General features: G+C 41.1%; 1 protein-coding gene across 7 annotated transcripts in view; it reads left to right on the forward strand.

Moving 5' to 3' along the window:
• Positions 1–22,894, forward strand: part of LOC129393692 (zinc-regulated GTPase metalloprotein activator 1A-like) — a 61,231-nt gene that overhangs the window by 37,380 nt on the left and 957 nt on the right. For 5 of the 7 annotated variants that reach the window (XM_063604056.1, XM_063604054.1, XM_063604051.1 and 2 more), the window contains 4 exons: positions 1,451–1,497; positions 3,178–3,264; positions 5,896–5,940; positions 9,926–10,614. In XM_063604056.1, the coding sequence (XP_063460126.1) occupies positions 1,451–1,497; positions 3,178–3,264; positions 5,896–5,940; positions 9,926–10,229 (483 nt within the window). In that variant the 3' untranslated portion in view covers positions 10,230–10,614. Of the gene's footprint in view, positions 1–1,450; positions 1,498–3,177; positions 3,265–5,895; positions 5,941–7,233; positions 7,272–9,925; positions 10,615–11,803; positions 11,861–22,255; positions 22,480–22,894 lie in introns of those variants that run through there. The other 2 variants (XM_063604052.1, XM_055097098.2) reach the window with 2 other exon arrangements.

The raw sequence follows: 22,894 nt of genomic DNA on the forward strand, positions 1-22,894 counted from the left end.
AAGTATCATTGCCATGATTTTATTTCAGTTTTGTTTTCCTCAAAATAGAATTTGCTGAACTTTTAGAAGGAAAAAATGTTTCTTCTATAGACCTAATCAAGCTTGTTAAATAAAATTATTACCTGCTTGCTCTGAGGTTCCAAACTATTCAGATACCCCTAATGATCATCTCCCCGTGAATTATGAAACTGGTTTGGCTCTGATATATGGTTATTGACATTTGTGTAGCATTGTACACAGACTGATTTTATGTGGCATAAAAGATTTCACAAAGACTTTAAAATTATGTTCATTTTACTTGATGGGTGTGTGTTCAATTAAAAAAAAAGTCCCTGTGATTGTATATAAAATATAGTATCCTGTGATGATGAGGGTGTTAGATTTAGTTTCTTCCTTTATAAATGAAAATAGCCATCTCCCATAATTATTATGAAAGCTAAATGAGAAAAATGTATATAATTTATAAAGTTAGATTCAAGGATTTAATTCATTTGTAAAGTTGGCTTCAAATATAGAGTATTACTATAATCTAGTTGCCTCTAAACCTCAGTAGCCAGCTTTTTATTGTGACAGGGAACCTCTATTGAGGTTTGAGGTAATGAGGGTAAAAGTGTAATTTCCCAGAGAAGAAGCTTGTGATGTTGATGATGTTAGGGATGTAAACAGGATTATGAGGGGGGGAAAAAAAAAACAGACAACAAAACTTGCCTCCAGAGAGATGAAAACTACCACTTGGGCTCTAAGTCAGTGTCAAAATATTTTTTGGAGTTAGCCTGACTCTGGAGAGGTCAGTAAAATAAACAGTTGCACTGAGAGGCCAGATTAGCAAGTATAGGTTTCTAAATGATAAACTGCTTTTAGGCTAGAATCAGGGCTGAATCAGCCTTCCCACCACTTATTTGTTTCTAGGGTGTTTGAAAGGCCTAGTACTGAGTTCACATGGTGCATGATTGTGGGCTGGGGTGTAGGGAAGTATTTTAGATTCTAATATGGGGGTTTGGTGTGAAGGGAAGTATATTAGATTCTAAGAAAGTATATTTCAGTGGTTATCCTTTTTTAAAAATAAGTAATAATGAATATTTAGAACCAGAACAGTTTTGTAAGAAGGAAAATACCTAAAATCTGAACTGTAATCTTCTATGTTTTTATGACATTATGTGAATCAAAGGGGTTTTCCTTTTAAGTAAAAGAAAAGGTCAGGAGTATGAAATCCTAAGCGCTCTTCCTCCCCGTATAAAACCCCACAGGTTCACTTGTAGAAAAAAATTGCAAATGGGGAAGAAAAATGCTTTCAGCTAGAAAAGTTAGTTTTGGATTTGTGTATTCAGTAACAGAACATGTTGAAGTTTTTATTAGATGCAAGAAAATGTCTCTAAAGTAAAATCCTTTGTGTTGACATTAGATTTTTTATTGTATTATAGTAACTTTATTCAAACTTTTTTTTGTTTAGCATTTAACAGAAGAGAAACCTGATGGCCTTATCAATGAAGCTACTAGGTATTCATATTTAAAGTATATATTGATTGCTGGCTAATTGTAAAGAGAAAAATCACTAAGATGAAAACCAAAAACAAACTAAGAAAATTTAAAACATAGTCAAGGAAAATTTATTTTCTTTTTTTCCCTTAGTTGAATTATTGCTATCTATTTATAATGATCTCATAACTGAACTTTTACTTAAAGTCATTTTTGTCGTAGCATAAAGTGAATGCTGAACACAGGAGTTCTGTAATTTTGAGGAACTCGGGAAATATTAACATTTAAAAATATTTTCTTGTCATACAATTTCTTTGGGATTGAAGATTTTATATATATATATGTATAATAATAATAATTATTATTTTTTGAGACAGAATCTCACTCTGTCACCCAGGCTGAAGTGCAGGCTCACTGCAACCTCTGCCTCCCAGGTTCAAGCGATTCTCCTGCCTCAGCCTCCCAAGTAGCTGGGATTACAGGCACCCGCCACCATGCCCAGCTAATTTTTGCATTTTTTTTAAATTTATTTTATTTTATTTTATTTTTTTTTAGTAGAGATGGGGTTTCACCATGTTGGCCAGGCTGGTCTCGAGCTCCTGACCTCAGGTGATCCACCCGCCTCGGCCTCCCAAAGTGCTGGGATTACAGGCATGAATCCACTGCGCCTGGCTGAACTTAAGTATTTTTATAACTTTTTTCCTTATGAAAATATGGTTATTATAGAAAATATAAATAAGCCAAATAGAAAATAGCCAAATTGGATTTGTGATGTACATACTGTTGAAACCTGCTCTTTCAGTGAACTAAAGTTAATTTAGTTTTGAGAATTTAGTTGTATTCTTTGAGATAAAGCATAAGACCCTGAATAATTGAGGAAAATTGAAAGAATTTCCAGTTTTACTATCCTGTTAATAGAAAATAGAGCTTCTGATTATTATCATCTGCTTTGTTATCTAGCATTCAGTCAACTGGATTCTTTACAGAGATAATATACAGTATATTTATAGTGATAAAGAAGACATATGGGCAATATCCTGATATATCTTCTGAAGTATAGCTTATTTTTTTTAAGAAATGGAGTCTTGCTATGTTGCCCAGGTTGGACTTGAACTCCTGGGCTTAAGGGATCCTCCCTCCTCAGCCTCCTAAGTAGCCAGGACTACAGGTGTGCTCTACCATGCCCAGCTCTGAAGTATAGTTTTAAAAAACCTGTTTAATACAGTTTTTAGTATTAAGTGAAGTTATTCTATTTCTTTGAAAATTTTGGTAAATATTACAGTATTTTAGTAGGTAAACTCTTCTTCTTTTTACCATATTGGATATCTGAATTTTATGCTTTTCTTCACAAAGAAAATTATGAGTTTAAAATCATCCTTTTGATTGTAAACTTTTTGAGACTTATCTTTGTAGCACAAGAGTAGCAAGTAACAGAACTTAGTAAATACTTTGCGAATGGGTAATGTGAAATCTGAACTTGCATAGTAATGAATACAATTCATTCACATTGAAAAATTAGCGGATTAGGAGTAAACTGAATCACTCCTATAGAGCACTATATAATTCTTAACTGATATATTGATCTACGTGAGGTGTTTTTATTTATTTTTAATTTGTTAACATTTCTCTTTTGATGTATTAATCTGCATGCGTGTATATTATTTAAAATTTCTTAACATTTCTTTTTGTTTGCTATTTTAGGCAAGTTGCTTTGGCAGATATCATTCTCATTAATAAAACAGACTTGGTGCCAGAAGAAGATGTAAAGAAATTAAGAACGACAATTAGGTACAAAATGATAAGTGTGTTAAGTGCCTACAGATCCATATTGTATACACAGAATATTTTTTACTCTGATTGTTGCCCTGTAGAAACTTAAGGTATAAGGTTGACCTGCTTCAAGAACGTTAGGGAATCACATATATTGTTGATGGCTAATTGTTATATAAATGGTAATACATAAAATTAGTCCCCAGTGCTTGCAGAATATAGTTCACAGTTAATAGACTGATATTCAGGGTCTTCTCACTCCATCTTTCTTTTCCTGTCTTCTCTTTGACTCTTTCCTAATGTCAATCTTCCCTAACTTTACCCAGGATGGTTAATTCACTTTCCCATGGATGCATCCTGTCAGTTCCTGTCTTTACTCATAATGTATTCTCACTCTGCCAATCCCTGAGTTCTTTCTTGTTCTGTTTTTTTTTTTTTTAAATTTATTCTATAGAGCCTATTCTGTCTCTCCCCACTTCCTATGTGAAGTCTTCCCTGACTCAAGTGGTCTCAGTTTTCTCTGAACTCTTGTTGACTTCATCTTCCTTAACTGTCAACCATGCCTTGTCGTCCAGCTTGCTTTAATATCTTCTTTGTCCATAGCCAAGGCTGATCAGCATAGGACAATCAGGACAATATGAATGATGCTCAAATACGTGCTAACAGTCATTTTGCTGACTGTTCTGGAGACTCCCATTCCTTTTGAAAACAAAGATGGACTTTTCAAATGAGGTTATAGTTCAGGGGCTTTGTTTTGAATTATTTTGTAAGACCTGAACTAATAAAAGCCCTATACAGAGAGACATTCGGTAGCTATTATTATTCGTTATGTTTAATGTGTACAATGCTTTGAGCGTGATGGCTCAAAATTACTATTCTTAGTATTTATAAGTTCTACTGACATTAGATTTTGAATCTGTCATCTCAGTTCATATAGTATATATTATAAATTGAATCAATAAAGGTAAGGCTCATTAGGAGATTATTTGCCATGATTAATGATTGTGGAAGAAAGAAATTCATATTTTTTCCACATATTTCATCTTATTTTAATAGTAATGTCCTTAAACTTTACTATAAAAAAATATAATGTCTCCACGTGGAGGGTAGGTCTTGTTGCGTAGTGTTAAAGATCACAGACCTTGGAATCTGCTTGGGTTCTAATCCTTGGTCTGTTTCTCATTGTCTTCTTAGGGAGCTTATTTACCCTTTTAAAGCCTCCTCTGTAAAAGGCATAATGCCTATCATAAGTTTGCTTTGAGTATTACATGAGACAATGTTGGTAAACTTTGCACAGTGCTGACACATAGTAAGTGCTCTGTTAGCTATATTATGTAATTTTTTTTCTTAGCTTACATAGTAAGTTCAAGGTATAGTAAAAAAGGGAAGAAAGAAAAAGATGGCTGATTTTGAAAAGGAGAAAGTGATGAATGAAGATTGCTTTTACATTTTTTGACACTGGTCTTCTAATCTTGTTTCTCTTCATAAATCTTGTGCACCATTGTGATTGCTAAGAAGAACACAATCTATTTAGCAAACGTTTTTGGCATAAAAGGAATGATAATTATTACTTGACTTTTATATCCTTATAGAGACCTAAGCTAAATCTCTGACACTGACAATATTGATTATTAGCCAGCTTGTTAACAGTACTAGAAATGAATTTGGAAGAAGCAATTTGATAAATTACACACCCTTTTGGCTTTTACCCTCCCTTTATATCAGACTTGTGACTGACTCAGAATGATATTTGGGGAGGTGAAAAAAGGTAAACATGTTTGAGAGGAATTAGCCATCAGACTAGAGTGTATTCAAAAAAGAAGATTTAAGAATTTTGTAAAATAGTGGAGAGACTTGCCTCAGAATCATTATATGTGGGAAGCCTTACCCATGAGAACAAACTTGAACAAGTAGCAAGAATCTTGGGTAAGTAACCCTAAAGACAATTGAATTCATGATAGAGAATTGATGACTGATGATAGGCAATGGAAAAGATAAATAGATGAGGTGTACAGTGTGTTGAAAAGAATTTAACAGGTACTTTTTGGTGCCATACAAAGCCATATTCTATAGTATCAAAAGAGGGAGAACAGGCATAACGGGTAGAGAGCCTAATTAGGGAACTGACGAGGTTATTCTATAAAGGAACCTGGGATGTGTGACTTAGAATTACTGTGAATACTATGGACAGGCTGGGGGCAAAGCAACTTACAACTAGGTTTTTATTTTTAGTGTGTATATAGCCATTTCTACCATGTATGCCTGAGGAAAAAAGTGACCACCGTAAAAATTTTGAGTATCTACTCATTTTTAAGAACACTAGGATAACTGACTATTTATGAATGATTTTTTCTAAAGTGAAGCGTCTTTTTATTAACCACAAAGTAGCCCTTAATCGGACAGTTGTGCGAATTTTTGCATATATGCTTTATTGATGTATGAGTGGAATATATGTGATTTATTGTTTGAAGGAAAATCATAATTATTTTTTAAAGCAAGTTTTGTTTTTCTGTTTTTAATTATTTTCTGGTTCCAGATGTATTTGGGTATGCTTATTTCCTGTTTTAGAAACAATATACTTTGTATACTTTTTTAAAAAGTTAATTTTTACTTTTAAACTTTGTCTTCCTCATTTATTATTTATTTCAGATCCATAAATGGACTAGGACAAATCTTAGAAACACAAAGATCAAGGTACTTTAAAAAAGCTATTCCTATTAATAACAAATCATTTTAGTTATTAATAATAAACATTAAGTAATTGACAAATATGCTTGATTCTGATATAAGAAAGATCTAAGTGCATTTAAAAAGAATTGGATCCAAAATGTTGTTTGGAATGCTCTTAATAAGTTAGTCTGGCATATTTGGCTAGTACATTTGCCTGTCTTCAAAACTAAGATTACAAAGCCATGATAACACTGTGTAAGTGTTTGCTTAATGAGGAAGAAAAGACTTACAAACACTCGAGAGGGTAACTCAGTACAGAAATCTGAAGTATATTGAGGAATCTTAATTTGAAGTGTTTAAATGGCTTTTTAATATTTAAAAAGCCTTCTTAGTGTTTTATAGTTGCCAAAAAATACATGGAGTCTTTACCTTGAAGTTCCTGACAAATTCTTTTATTAAATTTTGACTTTCATTTTCTCTAGGTTCTGTTCCTAAAACATCTGTGAAGTGTATTTCTGTAGATTAAATTCTGTTTTCCATTGAATGTTATCTTAATTTCAGAAAATTTCTGTGCAGGGTTATTTTATTAAGCTCTTTTTTTTTGGTGAGAAAGGCTCAGCAGCTGATAGACTCAGCAACAGGCAGCCAGGAGCTCTGAGGCTCACAGCTGGCAGTCTAGTTCCACTCAGTCTCTACTTGAGAAATTCTTTCTTTGGAAGTACAGCAGAGGCCTTAGGTGAGTGGCTTGTCTGCTATGGCAGAGATTAGAGGTGCTGACAGACTGCCATAAAAGTATTAGGCAGTAACAGCAGCAGCTGCTTATATGCATGTGAACAGCTGGGGAATTAATTTGGTATGCATTCTCAGGAGCCACTCATCTGCTGGCAGAGGTAGCAGAAGAATGCCCTTAGTGTAAGTCCTCTGCAACCATACACCAAATGTGCTCCCTGCATTTCAAATTCCATTGTAGAAAGTCTCTGATAATCTCACTTATACCATGAGCCATTCCTCAGTATCTGTCCTCTTCCTGTTAGTGTTCTACAATTCCTTTCTCCTTAATTTTTCTCCGCTTTACAAAATGTCACACAGACAAGTGCATAATACTTAAACAAGCTTTTAAAAATAATGCTCATAAATAGCTTTGGTTCTGTCATAATATTCGTATTTATAAACATTTTAAGTCAATTCTCTTCTTTTGTTTTCATTTCAGAAATATCCATGTCCTGAATAAAAGTTGTGTCTTGATTAGTTTATTATGTAACAATTTAGTGTGTTTGACATTTCTAACTTTTATTTCTAACATTTGCTTTATTATAGAACAATAAACATGCAGTGATTGATTTTTCTTACTTCAAGTGGATGAGTGAGCAAGTGACTAAAATCTTCTGTGAGTTCTTCAGTGTATGGTGCTTGCCAATGCATCTGAGAATCTAGGGACTTTCTGAAAGAGTACTTCCTTGCTATGAGGACTGAAGTTGGATTAGAATCCTTTTCAATGAAGATCAGATGTCCTGAGTAGAATTCTTACTATTGGGTCCTGAATCTTACATTAAATATTCTCTCAAATTCCTTGAGGCATAGCAACTTGAGCTTACCAGTTTAGAAACTGGAGATTTGGGCTGGGCGCGGTGGCTCACGCCTGTAATCCCAGCACTTTGGGAGGCCAAGGTGGGCGGATCACGAGGTCAGGAGATGGAGACCATCCTGGCTAACACTGTAAAACCCCATCTCTACTAAAAATACAAAAAATTAGCTGAGCCTGGTGGTGGGCGCCTGTAGTCCCAGCTACTCAGGAGGCTGAGGCAGGAGGATGGCGTGAACCCGGGAGGCGGAGCTTGCAGTGAGCTGAGATCGCACCACGGCACTCCAGCCTGGGTGACAGAGCGAGACTCTGTCTCAAAAAAAAAAAAAACAAACAAACAAACAAAAAACCCAGAGATTTGGTTAACAAAATAGTCAAAGTCACTCTTATAGAAGTTTTGTTTTATTTTTTGTTTTTTAAAAATTTTTTACCATTTTGTAGCCGACAAGTACTGACAATAAACTGCTATAAGCATGTGTAGAAAAAGGCTCACCTTGAGTAGTTAAGAGTAAGGAAAAGGAATAGTGTGTAGCATCGTCTTAGTGGTAAGACTTAAGTTGATTTAGTAGCAAATGGAAGTACTAGTGAACCACATAGATTTCAGAAGTAGGAGTAAAAGGTTAGAAGATGTGTCATTTTAATCTTCTCTAGACTTTTTCTTAATTTTTAGAAATGTAAGTGGACTGAACAGAGGAAAACCAAAACACAGCTGGTCAATAATAAGTTAAATTAATTTGACAAACTGCCTGCTATGCATTTCATAGCATTTTAAGGACTATATAAGCAATGGATAAGGCAAAAACTCTGCCTTTAAGGAGATCAGTCATTGGGGGGAAACAGAAGCAAACAAACAAAAAGGCAACATAATAGATATTAATATTAATACAAGAATTTTAAAAGCACAGAGTTCTATAATAATAGGAAAATAGAGGGAATGATTGCTCAACTTTTCTTGAAAAAGAGTCAGGAAAATATTGACCGAGAAGGCAGTCATTGACCTGAGTCTTAAAGAATGAATAAGGCTTTTACAGATGGAGTAGGGTAGGGATAACTTTCCAGGTATAAGGAAGATTTTGTATTCCAGGGACCTTTGAATATTTTAGAATGGCTAGAAAACTTGGTATTATGTAGCACAGAAAAAGTGGTATGACTGAAGAGATAGAGAACTTACCACAAAGGGTCTTGAATGCCATGATACATAGTTTGGATTTTCTTCTGTAGGGAGCAAGGAGTTAGTGAAGGATTTTAAAAGCAACATGACTCTTGGGAGGTAGATTCAATGTGAGGCTAATCTCCGAGGTATAGGAAATACAGGAAGGAGGAGCAACAGGTCGGGTAGTGGTGGAAGCAGGTTTGGAAAATGTGATTAGTTTTGTAAACGTTTTTGAGTTTGAAGTGCCACTGGGGAAGGCTTTTGGAAATTTATTTCCAGAGTTCAAGACTGAGCTATCATTGCAGTTTGCTCAGCTATTTACTGAGCTATCTACTGTCAATTTGGATAGTATCTACAGTTTGCATTGTAGATACTGGATACTTGGATTGGCTGGTGCACCCTGTTTGTGAGACTCACTGGAGTTTGAAGAGATGACCACTGGAAAATATCCCTAAGCAGTAGCTGCAATTCCACCCCCACCTTGGAGAGCCAAAACCCTCTTCGTTTTCACTCTCCTGTCTTTGGTCTTAGGCTACTTAAAGCAGCCTTTAGACCTAGGGAAAAATTGAAAGCCTCTCTTTTAAGAAAAACATTAGGTACTTCTGGAATAGAGAGTTCAAGAAATGAGGAGAAAAATGAACTTTTGAAGCTTTTTCTTTCCCTTTTTTGTTTACTTCATTCTCTTACTCAGTTTTAAAATGCTGGTAATGGTCTTTTTTCTCTTTTTTTCTTTCTTGGCGATTTTAATGCTTTGGAAAAGATCTCATGGTTTTATCTCCAAAGGAGGAAATTAATTTGATGCCATGGAAATTAGTTTTCTAGTCGTATGCCTTGAATGAGTGAAGAATTTCTTTTTCATGGTGGTACTAAATTTGGGGAAAGCTATAGAAACTTTCATCTGGAAGCTTACACTTTTCCTCTTTTTTGAAAATTTGGTGAGAGACTTGGATATTTTATTATTTTCTGTAAAAGAGTGTAATTTGTTGTACAGGTCTAATATTGATCCTTTTTTGGAAGTATGGAAAGAATCTGAGTATAAAGCAGAATTACCTCAGGATGACATGTATTCTCAAGGACACTGTCACAGTGAAACAGTTTATTTAGAAGCTTGTGTTTCCAAACTGTTGAATTTGATATTCACAAAATTGGCATGTGTAAACTTTATTAAACTTTAAGCTATTTCCTAAGATGAAGATGACAAACTTGGAGGGAAACTTCATTCATTTGGTTTATTTTTATTTTTATTTTTATTTATTTTTATCTATTTGAGACAGAATCTCACTCTGGTTTGAGACAGAATCTCACTCTGTCCCCCAAGTTGGAGTGCGGTGGTGCGATCTCGGCTCACTGAAACCTCTGCCTCCTGGGTTCAAGCGATTCTCCTGCTTCACCCTCCAAGTAGCTGGGATTACAGGTGTGCACCACCACACCCAGCTAATTTTTGTATTTTTAGTAGAGACGGTTTGGCCAGGTTGGTGTCAAACTCCTGGCCTCAAAGTGATCCGCCCACCTTGGCCTCCCAAAGTGGAGCCCCCATGCCCCTTGTTTGTGACCTGTCAATATAAATATGCTCAGTAGTGGGGGGAGGGGTGGGGGGTGAAAAAGGAAATATGTTTAATATTAGACTTTGGCCTTTTAGTGTAAACTGATATTCAAAAATTTCTTCATAGAACATTTGCTTCTTTGCTTGATCATTTTTCTAATTCTGTACATCTAAAATGCCCAGAATTTGAGTTGCTGTTACAGTCTACTAACATAGAACTTTGGAGTAATAAGATGGGAATTTGTCTCTCTTTTGCCAAGACAAGCATTCGTAATCTAACACAGTATTGTTGTCACGAGTGCGAGTATGTGATAGACTGTTGAGAATAAAGAAAGCAGGCACAGTTGGTCAGTCCTAAGATAAAGGAGATGTTTTTTCTTATATGTTTGTGCATTAAAGAAAAAAAAATCTTGAATCTGACCAATGATGTTTTTTTTCCTTGTAAGAAAATTTAAGAAATGTTTGGCAAGCTTCTGGAATCTAAATTTGAAACTATACATTTGTCATTTTCTTTAAATATTTCTTCACCTTAGCTTTGATTATGAGAAATCACTGTCCTCTGCTGTTCTTTTTTTTTTTTTCCTTTTGAGGCGGAGTCTCACTCTGTGCCAGGCTGGAGTGCAGTGGTGCAATCTCGGCTCACTGCAACCTCCACTTCCTGGGTTCAAATGATTCTCCTGCCGCAGCCTCCCGAGTAGCTGGGACTACAGGTGCGTGCCACCACACCCAGCTAATTTTTGTATTTTTGGTAGAGACAGGGTTTCACCACGTTGTCCATAGCCAGGATGGTCTTGATCTTGACCTTGTGATCTGCCCGCCTCGGCCTCCCAAAGTACTGGGATTGCAGGCATGAGCCACCGCGCCCGGCCTGTCCTCTGTGGTTTTCTGGGCTTATGTTAAAATTATAACTCAATCACCAGTCTTTATAAATTTGCTTTTTTATATTTAAACCAAACCTAATGCTAATTGTGATATGTTATTTATTCTCACCTGATTTGAATCATTTGATTCAATTAAATGAGTTTAATTATCATTAAATAATTCTAAGAGAAATAATGTCTATTCGGATGGTGGGAATTTTCTTTCTACATGCAGCCCCATTCTGAATGAATGAAATCAAATCACGTGAAGATCAGGGTCCTAGAGTAACTTAATATTTTGTACATTGGTTATTTGACTCCTCATTTTTATATTACATGTTATATCAAGGGAGGGGGTATAAAAGAAATACAAAAATTGCAGAGGTATCTGGAATGTACCTATTTGTTAATTCTATTTGTCATTTCTTTTGTTTCATCTTTTGAGTAATAAGCTGCTTGGAAAAGTTTCTGTTCTTTAGCTGATTTTTTAGCTATAAAAATGTATTTGAAAAGCTCATAAATTTCAGGATTGAAAAGATAATTGAAAGTTTAAAAAAAACCTAATTCATTGAAGTAATAACCAAATAATTTTCAATCTTGATTCAACTGTGATTCAAATGTTACACCATTTGCCCACTTCTATGAATTTTATGTGTAAAATTTTTTAAGAGTCAGAGTTTTTTTTTCTTGATTAATTGGATGTATTTCACAGAATTTCCAACTGCTCACGTTAGTTTTCTTCCTTTTAGAGTTGATCTCTCTAATGTATTAGATCTTCATGCCTTTGATAGTCTCTCTGGAATAAGGTATGTTTTGTATAATTTGGTTACTTTTATTGTTATGTACCTTTTTTCCCCATAGTTAACAGGAATGATTCGCACAATTGCATCCATGATTTAAGCTTCCTGCCATTCCTTTGGCATACAAGACCATTCTTAATGAGGTATATTCTTGGAAGTTTTACTAATTGGTTGTTTGGAAATCATATTGCATTTTCCTGTAGAAATTATAGTGTAAATGATAGTTAACTTTAGAGGCTAATCGTTAACACTTCTACACCAAACACTATGTCTAATACTCTTTCTATGAGAAAATGCATGAAATACATAGAAAATTTTAGCTTAGCGTTTTCACACAAATAACTCTCTTCACTTTATTTTTTTATTTTTTATTTTTTCTTGAGTTTTTTAAAAATTTCTTTATTTATTATTATTATACTTTAAGTTGTAGGGTACATGTGCACAATGTGCAGGTTAGTTACATATGTATACGTGTGCCATGCTGGTGCGCTGCACCCACTAACTCGTCATCTAGCATTAGTTATATCTCCCAATGCTATCCCTCCCCCCCACCCAACCCACAACAGTCCCCAGAGTGTGATGTTCCCCTTCCTGTGTCCATGTGTTCTCATTGTTCAATTCCCACCTATGAGTGAGAATATGCGGTGTTTGGTTTTTTGTTCTTGCAATAGTTTACTGAGAATGATGATCTCCAATTTCATCCATGTCCCTACAAAGGACATGAACTCATCCTTTTTTATGGCTGCATAGTATTCCATGGTGTATATGTGCCACATTTTCTTAATCCAGTCTATCATTGTTGGACATTTGGGTTGGTTCCAAGTCTTTGCTATTGTGAATAATGCCACAATAAACATACGCGTGCATGTGTCTTTATAGCAGCATGATTTATAGTCCTTTAGGGTATATACCCAGTAATAGGATGGCTGGGTCAAATGGTATTTCTAGTTCTAGATCCCTGAGGAATCGCCACACTGACTTCCACAATGGTTGAACTAGTTTACAGTCCCACCAACAGTGTAAAAGTGTTCCTATTTCTCCACATCCTCTCCAGCACCTGTTGTTTCCTGACTTTTTAATGATTGCCATTCTAACTCGTGTGAGATAGTATCTCATTGTGGTTTTGATTTGCATTTCTCTAATGGCCAGTGATGGTGAGCATTTTTTCATGTGTTTTTTGGCTGCATAAATGTCTTCTTTTGAGAAGTGTCTGTTCATGTCCTTCGCCCACTTTTTGATGGGGTTGTTTGTTTTTTTCTTGTAAATTTGTTTGAGTTCATTGTAGATTCTGGATATTAGCCCTTTGTCAGATGAGTAGGTTGTGAAAATTGTCTCCCATTTTGTAGGTTGCCTGTTCACTCTGATGGTAGTTTCTTTTGCTGTGCAGAAGCTGTTTAGTTTAATTAGATCCCATCTGTCAATTTTGGCTTTTGTTGCCATTGCTCTTGGTGTTTTAGACATGAAGTCCTTGCCCATGCCTATGTCCTGAATGGTGATGCCTAGGTTTTCTTCTAGGGTTTTTATGGTTTTAGGTCGAACGTTTAAGTCTTTAATCCATCTTGAATTGATTTTTGTATAAGGTGTAAGGAAGGGATCCAGTTTCAGCTTTCTACATATGGCTAGCCAGTTTTCCCAGCACCATTTGTTAAATAGGGAATACTTTCCCCACTGCTTGTTTTTGTCAGGTTTGTCAAAGATCAGATAGTTGTAGATATGTGGCGTTATTTCTGAGGGCTCTGTTCTGTTCCATTGATCTATATCTCTGTTTTGGTACCAGTACCATGCTGTTTTGGTTACTGTAGCCTTGTAGTATAGTTTGAAGTCAGGTGGTGTGATGCCTCCAGCTTTGTTCTTTTGGCTTAGGATTGACTTGGCGATGCGGGCTCTTTTTTGGTTCCATATGAACTTTAAAGTAGTTTTTTCCAATTCTGTGAAGAAAGTCATTGGTAGCTTGATGGGGATGGCATTGAATCTGTAAATTACCTTGGGTAGTATGGCCATTTTCAGGATATTGATTCTTCCTACCCATGAGCATGGAATGTTCTTCCATTTGTTTGTATCCTCTTTTATTTCCTTGAGCAGTGGTTTGTAGTTCTCCTTGAAGAGGTCCTTCACATCCCTTGTAAGTTGGATTCCTAGGTATTTTATTCTCTTTGAAGCAATTGTGAATGGGAGTTCACTCATGATTTGGCTCTCTGTTTGTCTGTTGTTGGTGTATAAGAATGCTTGTGATTTTTGAACATTGATTTTGTATCCTGAGACTTTGCTGAAGTTGCTTATCAGCTTAAGGAGATTTTGGGCTGAGACGATGGGGTTTTCTAGATAAACAATCATGTCGTCTGCAAACAGGGACAATTTGACTTCCTCTTTTCCTAATTGAATACCCTTTATTTCCTTCTCCTGCCTGATTGCCCTGGCCAGAACTTCCAACACTATGTTGAATAGGAGCGGTGAGAGAGGGCATCCCTGTCTTGTGCCAGTTTTCAAAGGGAATGCTTCCAGTTTTTGCCCATTCAGTATGATATTGGCTGTGGGTTTGTCATAGATAGCTCTTATTATTTTGAAATACGTCCCATCAATACCTAATTTATTGAGAGTTTTTAGCATGAAGGGTTGTTGAATTTTGTCAAAGGCCTTTTCTGCATCTATTGAGATAATCATGTGGTTTTTGTCTTTGGCTCTGTTTATATGCTGGATTACATGTATTGATTTGCATATATTGAACCAGCCTTGCATCCCAGGGATGAAGCCCACTTGATCATGGTGGATAAGCTTTTTGATGTGCTGCTGGATTCGGTTTGCCAGTATTTTATTGAGGATTTTTGCATCAATGTTCATCAAGGATATTGGTCTAAAATTCTCTTTTTTGGTTGTGTCTCTGCCTGGCTTTGGTATCAGGATGATGCTTGCCTCATCAAATGAGTTAGGGAGGATTCCCTCTTTTTCTATTGATTGGAATAGTTTCAGAAGGAATGGTACCAATTCCTCCTTGTACCTCTGGTAGAATTCGGCTGTGAATCTATCTGGTCCTGGACTCTTTTTGATTGGTAAGCTATTGATTATTGCCACAATTTCAGCTCCTGTTATTGGTCTATTCAGAGATTCAACTTCTTCCTGGTTTAGTCTTGGGAGGGTGTATGTGTCAAGGAATTTATCCATTTCTTCTAGATTTTCTAGTTTATTTGCGTAGAGGTGTTTTTAGTATTCTCTGATGGTAGTTTGTATTTCTGTGGGATCGGTGGTGATATCCCCTTTATCATTTTTTATTGCGTCTATTTGATTCTTCTCTCTTTTTTTCTTTATTAGTCTTGCTAGCGGTCTATCAATTTTGTTGATCCTTTCAAAAAACCAGCTCCTGGATTCATTAATTTTTTGAAGGGTTTTTTGTGTCTCTATTTCCTTCAGTTCTGCTCTGATTTTAGTTATTTCTTGCCTTCTGCTAGCTTTTGAATGTGTTTGCTCTTGCTTTTCTAGTTCTTTTAATTGTGATGTTAGAGTGTCAATTTTGGACCTTTCCTGCTTTCTCTTGTGGGCATTTAGTGCTATAAATTTCCCTCTACACACTGCTTTGAATGCGTCCCAGAGATTCTGGTATGTTGTGTCTTTGTTCTCATTGGTTTCAAAGAACATCTTTATTTCTGCCTTCATTTCGTTATGTACCCAGTAGTCATTCAGGAGCAGGTTGTTCAGTTTCCATGTAGTTGAGTGGTTTTGAGTGAGATTCTTAATCCTGAGTTCTAGTTTGATTGTACTGTGGTCTGAGAGATAGTTTGTTATAATTTCTGTTCTTTTACATTTGCTGAGGAGAGCTTTACTTCCAAGTATGTGGTCAATTTTGGAATAGGTGTGGTGTGGTGCTGAAAAGAATGTATATATTCTGTTGATTTGGGGTGGAGAGTTCTGTAGATGTCTAATAGGTCTGCTTGGTGCAGAGCTGAGTTCAATTCCTGGGTATCCTTGTTGACTTTCTGTCTCATTGATCTGTCTAATGTTGACAGTGGGGTGTTAAAGTCTCCCATTATTATTGTGTGGGAGTCTAAGTCTCTTTGTAGGTCACTCAGGACTTGCTTTATGAATCTGGGTGCTCCTGTATTGGGTGCATATATATTTAGGATAGTTAGCTCTTCTTGTTGAATTGATCCCTTTACCATTATATAATGGCCTTCTTTGTCTCTTTTGATCTTTGTCGGTTGAAAGTCTGTTTTATCAGAGACTAGGATTGCAACCCCTGCCTTTTTTTTGTTTTCCATTTGCTTGGTAGATTTTCCTCCATCCCTTTATTTTGAGCCTATGTGTGTCTCTGCACGTGAGATGGGTTTCCTGAATACAGCACACTGATGGGTCTTGACTCTTTATCCAATTTGCCAGTCTGTGTCTTTTAATTGGAGCATTTACTCCATTTATATTTAAAGTTAATATCGTTATGTGTGAATTTGATCCTGTCATTATGATGTTAGCTGGTTATTTTGCTCGTTAGTTGAGTCAGTTTCTTCCTAGTCTCGATGGTCTTTACATTTTGGCATGATTTTGCAGCGGCTGGTACCGGTTGTTCCTTTCCATGTTTAGCGCTTCCTTCAGGAGCTCTTTTAGGGCAGGCCTGGTGGTGACAAAATCGGTCAGCATTTGCTTGTCTGTAAAGTATTTTATTTCTCCTTCACGTATGAAGCTTAGTTTGGCTGGATATGAAATTCTGGGTTGAAAATTCTTTTCTTTAAGAATGTTGAATATTGGCCCCCACTCTCTTCTGGCTTGTAGAGTTTCTGCCAAGAGATCCGCTGTTAGTCTGATGAGCTTCCCTTTGAGGGTAACCCGACCTTTCTCTCTGGCTGCCCTTAACATTTTTTCCTTCATTTCAACTTTGGTGAATCTGATAATTATGTGTCTTGGAGTTGCTCTTCTCGAGGAGTATCTTTGTGGCATTCTCTGCATTTCCTGAATCTGAATGTTGGCCTGCCTTTCTAGATTGGGGAAGTTCTCCTGGATAATATCCTGCAGAGTGTTTTCCAACTTGGTTCCATTCTCCCCGTCACTTTCAGGTACACCAATCAGACGTAGATTTGGTCTTTTCACATAGTCCCATATTTCTTGGAGGCTTTGTTTGTTTCTTTTTATTCTTTTTTCTCTAAACTTCCCTTCTTGCTTCATTTCATTCATTTCATCTTCCATCGCTGATACCCTTTCTTCCAGTTGATCGCATCGGCTCCTGAGGCTTCTGCATTCTTCACGTAGTTCTCGAGCCTTTGTTTTCAGCTCCATCAGCTCCTTTAAGCACTTCTCTGTATTGGTTATTCTAGTTATACATTCTTCTAAAATTTTTTTCAAAGTTTTCAACTTCTTTGCCTTTGGTTTGAATGTCCTCCCGTAGCTCGGAGTAATTTGATTGTCTGAAGCCTTCTTCTCTCAGCTCGTCAAAGTCATTCTCCATCCAGCTTTGTTCCGTTGCTGGTGAGGAACTGCGTTCGTTTGGAGGAGGAGAGGCGCTCTGTTTTTTAGTTTCCAGTTTTTCTGCTCTGTTTTTTCCCCATCTTTGTGGTTTTATCTACTTTTGGTCTTTGATGATGGTGATGTACAGATGGGTTTTTGGTGTGGATGTCCTTTCTGTTTGTTAGTTTTCCTTCTAACAGGACCTTCAGCTGCAGGTCTGTTGGAGTACCCGGCCGTGTGAGGTGTCAGCCTGCCTCTACTAGGGGGTGCCTCCCAGTTAGGCTGCTCGGGGGTCAGGGGTCAGGGACCCACTTGAGGAGGCAGTCTGCCCGTTCTCAGATCTCCAGCTGCGTGCTGGGAGAACCACTGCTCTCTTCAAAGCTGTCAGACAGGGACACTTAAGTCTGCAGAGGTTACTACTGTCTTTTTGTGTGTCTGTGCCCTGCCCCCAGAGGTGGAGCCTACAAAGGCAGGCACGCTTCCTTGAGCTGTGGTGGGCTCCACCCAGTTGGAGCTTCCTGGCTGCTTTGTTTACCTAAGCAAGCCTGGGCAATGGCGGACGCCCATCCCCCAGCCTCGCTGCCGCCTTGCAGTTTGATCTCAAACTGCTGTGCTAGCAATCAGCGAGACTCCGTGGGCGTGGGACCCTCCGAGCCAGGTGTGGGACACAATCTCCTGGTGCGCCGTTTTTTAAGCCCGTCGGAAAAGCGCAGTATTCGGGTGGGAGTGACCCGATCTTCCAGGTGCCCTCTGTCACCCCTTTCTTTGACTAGGAAAGGGAACTTCCTGACCCCCTGCGCTTCCCAAGTGAGGCAATGCCTCGCCCTGCTTCAGCTCGTGGATGGTGCACGCACCCACTGACCTGCGCCCACTGTCTGGCACTCCCTAGTGAGATGAACCCGGTACCTCAGATGGAAATGGAGAAATCGCCTGTCTTCTGCGTCTCGCACGCTGGGAGCTGTAGACCGGAGCTGTTCCTATTTGGCCATCTTGGCTCCTCTCTCCTCTCTTCACTTTAATAATGGATTAGTTTTCTGCCTTCTCCTGTGGGGAATCTTTTTGGTAAGGGAGGGAAGAAAATTTAGTTATTCTTGTGCATCAGTATCTTTTTCTTTTTTTATTGTAGTAAGAACATCTAACATGAGATCTACCTTCTTAACAATTTTTTAAGTGTACAATACGGTATTGCTAACTATAGGCATGAGGATGTGCAGCAGATCTCTGGAATGTTTCACTCTTTATAACTGAAGCTTTATACCCCTTGAATAGCAGCTTCCCATTTCCCTGTCTTCATAGCCCCTGGCATCCACCATTCTACACTCTTTCTGTGGGGTTGACTATTTTAATTACCTGACACAAGTGGAATCATGCATTATTTGTCTTTCTGTGACTAGTTTATTTCACGTAGCATAAAGTCATCAAGGTTCATCCATGTTTTTGCACATGGCAAGGTTTCCTTTTTAAGTCTGAATAATATTCCATTTTCTACATATACCACGTTTGCTTTATCCCTTTTTCTGTTAGTGGACATTTAACTTGTTTTCACAGCTTGGCTATTGCAAATAATGCTGCAATGAATATTTCATAAGTCTCGTATATGTCCATAGAAGATCATGAAAATGGACATGTGTCTGGGTATTTTGAATTGGTGGGGCAGTTTTGCTTAAGGGTAGGCATAGTGGGTGGCTCTATACTTGAGAGTTCTAATTCCCATTCCTATATATATTTCCTTTCTTTTTATTTATTTATTTTTTTGAGATGGGGTTCTCTGTCACTCAGGCTGGAGTGCAGTGGCACAAACGGCTTACTGCAGCCTCAACCTCCTGGGCTCAAGTGATCCTCCCATCTCAGCCTCCCAAGAAGCTGGGACCACAGGCATGTGTCACCATGCCTAATTTTTTTTTAAATTTTCTGTAAGCGTGGGGTCTTGCTATGTTGCCTAGGCTGGTCTCAAACTCCTGGGCTCAAGTGATCCTCATTCCTCAGCCTCCCAAAGTGCTGGGATTACATGAGTAGGCCACCACACCCAGCCTGATATATATATATTTCTAATTTTGCCTTACCCATGCCCTTAAAAACTAATTCTACTTTCAACTAGGGTGCCGCTCCCCCTGCGAGGGGGGGCCCAAGAACCAGGGGGGGTAGAGCAGCTGGTTCTAAGTCCACGTCTCTCGAGGGGTGCATCCCCCCACTGCGATGGGGGTCCTAAGAGCCAGGGGGGGAAGGAGGGCTGACTCTCAGTCCCTGCCCCGCGGGGGGTGAATCACCCCCTGCGATGGGGTTCCTAAGAGCCAGGTGAAGAAGAGGGGCTGGCTCTCAGTCCCCACCTCCCTGGGCGTGCCTCACCTTCCTGTGATGAGTGTCCTACGAGCCAGGAGGGGAAGAGGAGCTGCCTCTCAGTCAACACCTCGCGGGGGGTGCCTCCCCCACTTGCGATGGGGGTCCTAAGAGCCAGTGGGGGAAGAGGGGCTGGCTCTCAGTCCCCGCCTCGCGGGGGTGCCTCCCCCCACTGCGATGGGGGTCCTAAGAGCCAGTGGGGGAAGAGGGGCTGGCTCTGAGACCCCGCCTCGCGGGGGGTGCCTCCCCCCCCTGCGATGGGGGTCCTAAGGGCCAGTGGGGGAAGAGGGGCTGGCTCTGAGACCCCGCCTCGCGGGGAGTGCCTCCCCCCCCTGCGACGGGGGTCCTAAGAGCCAGCGGGGGAAGAGGGGCTGGCTCTGAGACCCCGCCTCGCGGGGGGTGCCTCCCCCCCCTGCGACGGGGGTCCTAAGGGCCAGCGGGGGAAGAGGGGCTGGCTCTGAGACCCCGCCTCACGGGGGGTGCCTCCCCCCCTGCGATGGGGGTCCTAAGGGCCAGTGGGGGAAGAGGGGCTGGCTCTGAGACCCCGCCTCGTGGGGGTTGCCTCCCCCCCCTGCGATGGGGGTCCTAAGGGCCAGTGGGGAAGAGGGGCTGGCTCTCTGTACCCGCCTCGCGGGGGGTGCCTCCCCCCCCTGTGATGGGGGTCCTTAGAGCCAGGAGCAGAAGAGGGCCTGGCTCTCTGTACCCGCCTCGCGGGGGGTGCCTCCCCCCCCGCGATGGGGGTCCGAAGAGCCAGAAGGCTTAGAGGGGCTGGCTCTGAGTCCCCGCCTCGTGGGGGGTGCCTCCTCTCCCTGCGACGGGGTTCCTAAAGGCCAGTGGGGGAAGAGGGTCTGGCTCTGAGACCACGCCTCGCTGGGGTGCCTCCCCCCACTGCGATGGGGGTCCTAAGGGCCAGTGGTTGAAGAGGGGCTGGCTCTGAGACCCCGCCTCGCTGGGGGTGCCTCCTCCCCCTGCGACGGGGGTCCTAAGAGCCAGGGGGGGAAGAGGGGCTGGCTCTCAGTCCCCGCCTCGCGGGGAGTGCCTCCCCTTCCTGCGATGGGGGTCCTAAGAGCCAGGAGGGGAAGAGGGGCTGGCTTTCAGTCACCACAGCTTGGGGGGCCTTTATGTTCTGGTTTTACCCAAGAGTCAGCTGATTTGCTTCTTGTAGTAGCAGGGCAGTTGCTGCCAAGGCCCTCAAACAGGGGGGCCATCCTTTAGAAACCCTGTCTAGCTGTTTAGAGAGGTAGGCCACCGGCCTCAGCCAGGGCCCCACAGTTTGGGTTTAAAGTCCAGCTGCCATCTTTTCTCTGACGCATACAGTGGAAAAGGCTTTGTGAGATCCGCTAGCCCCTGGGCTGGGGCTTTCAGAAGTTTTTCCTTTAAGTCATGAAAGACTTGCTGTTGTTGGAATCCCCATTCCAAAAGTTGCCGGTCCCCGCCCCCCTTTGTGACGTCCTACAAAGGCGTGGCTAAGACTGCAAAGTTGGGCTCCGCAGTCTACAAAACCCCACAGCTCCTAGGAATTCTCTCACCAGCCTTCTGCCCTTAGGCTCCGGAAGATTGCAAATGACCTGCTTTCTTTCGGATCCCGGGCTGCTTTCGGACACCTGTCGAATAGTAAATCCCAAGTAAGCTACCTGCGGTCGTCGGCAGATCTGAGTTTTCTTCTTGGACACCTAATACCCACAGCCCTCCAGGTCAGTCCTAAGGATCTTAGAATCCTCGATGGGGGTCATAAGCCGGGGGGGAAGAGGGACTGGCTCTCAGTCCCCGCCTCACGGGGTGTGCCTCCCCCGTGTGATGGGGATCCTGAGAGTTGGGCGAGGAAGAAGGGCTGGCTGTCAGTCACAGCCTCGCGGGGGGTGCCTCCCCTCCCTGCGATGGGGGTCCTAAGAGCCAGGGGGGAAAGAGCGGCTGGCTCTCAGTCCCCGCCTCGCGGGGGGTGCCGCCCCCCCTGCGATGGGGGTCCTAAGAGAAATGGAGGGAAGAGGGGCTGGCTCTCAGTCCCCGCCACGAGGGGGTGCCTCCCCCCCTGCGATGGGGGTCCCAAGAGCCAGGGGGGGCAGAGCGGCTGGCTCTAAGTCCGCGCCTCGCCAAGGGTGCATCCCCCCACTGCGATGGGGTTCCTAAGAGCCAGGGGGGGAAGAAGGGCTGACTCTCAGTCCCCGCCTCACGGGGCGTGCCTTGCTACCCTGCGATGGGGGTCCTAAGAGCCAGGCAGGGAAGAGGGGTTGGCTCCCAGTCCCCGCCGCGCGGGGGGTGCCTCCCCCCCACAGCGATGGGGGTCCTAAGAGCCGTGGGGGGAAGAGGGGCTGGCTCTCAGTCCCCGCCGCGCGGGGGGTGCCTCCCCCCCTCGCGATACGGATCCTAAGGGCCAGGGGGGGAACAGGGGCTGGCTCAGTCCCCGCCTCGCGGGGGGTGGCTCGCTCCGCTGAGATGGGCATCCTAAGAGCCAGGGGAGGAAGAGGGGGAGAGGATGATAATAATTTCAGCATCGCAGGCTGTGTTCACCCAGCCTGTTAAACTGTTATTAGTATCCTGAAAGGGAGAGGATGATATTACTCCCCATAACAGACAGATATGACTCCCCATCGTAGAGCACGAGGTGTACACCCGCCCTGTGATTTTCTTCCTCATATTCAGAGACCGAGAGGTTGATGTCACTCCCAATATCGGAGGAAGTATACACCCCCGTGTGAGATGTTCCTTAATGATATTCCACGGCGGAGGGGGTGATATGACTACATACATGGCAGAAAGTGGAAACCCCCCAGGGATATTATTCCCACGATCCTGGAGGGAAGAAGATGATGTTACTTTCAATATGACAGAAGGTGGATGAAGTGGTGGACTGCCCCTCCACACCTGTGAGTATTTCTAGTTGGGTGGGACGAGAGACTGAGAAAAGAAATAAGACACAGAGACAAAGTGTAAAGATACAACAGTGGGTCCAGGGGACCGGCGCTCAGCACACCAAGGACCTGCACCGGCACCAGCCTCTGAGTTCCCTCAGTTGTTATTGATTATGATTTTCATGATTTTAGCAGAAAGGAATGTAGTAGGAGAGCAGGGTGATGATAAGGAGAGAGTCAGCAGAAGACATGTGAGCAAAAGAATCTATGTCATAATTAGGTTCAAGGGAAGGTACTATGACTGGACGTGCACGTAAGCCAGATTTGTTTCTCTGCACCCAAACATCTCAGTGGAGTAAAGAAGAACAAGGCAGTGTTACTGCAAACATGTCTCGCCTCCCGCCACAGGGCAGCTTTTCTCCTATCTCAG

The sequence above is a fragment of the Pan paniscus genome, chromosome 3 (assembly GCF_029289425.2).
Source record: "Pan paniscus chromosome 3, NHGRI_mPanPan1-v2.0_pri, whole genome shotgun sequence".
Classification (NCBI taxonomy): Eukaryota; Metazoa; Chordata; class Mammalia; order Primates; family Hominidae; genus Pan; species Pan paniscus.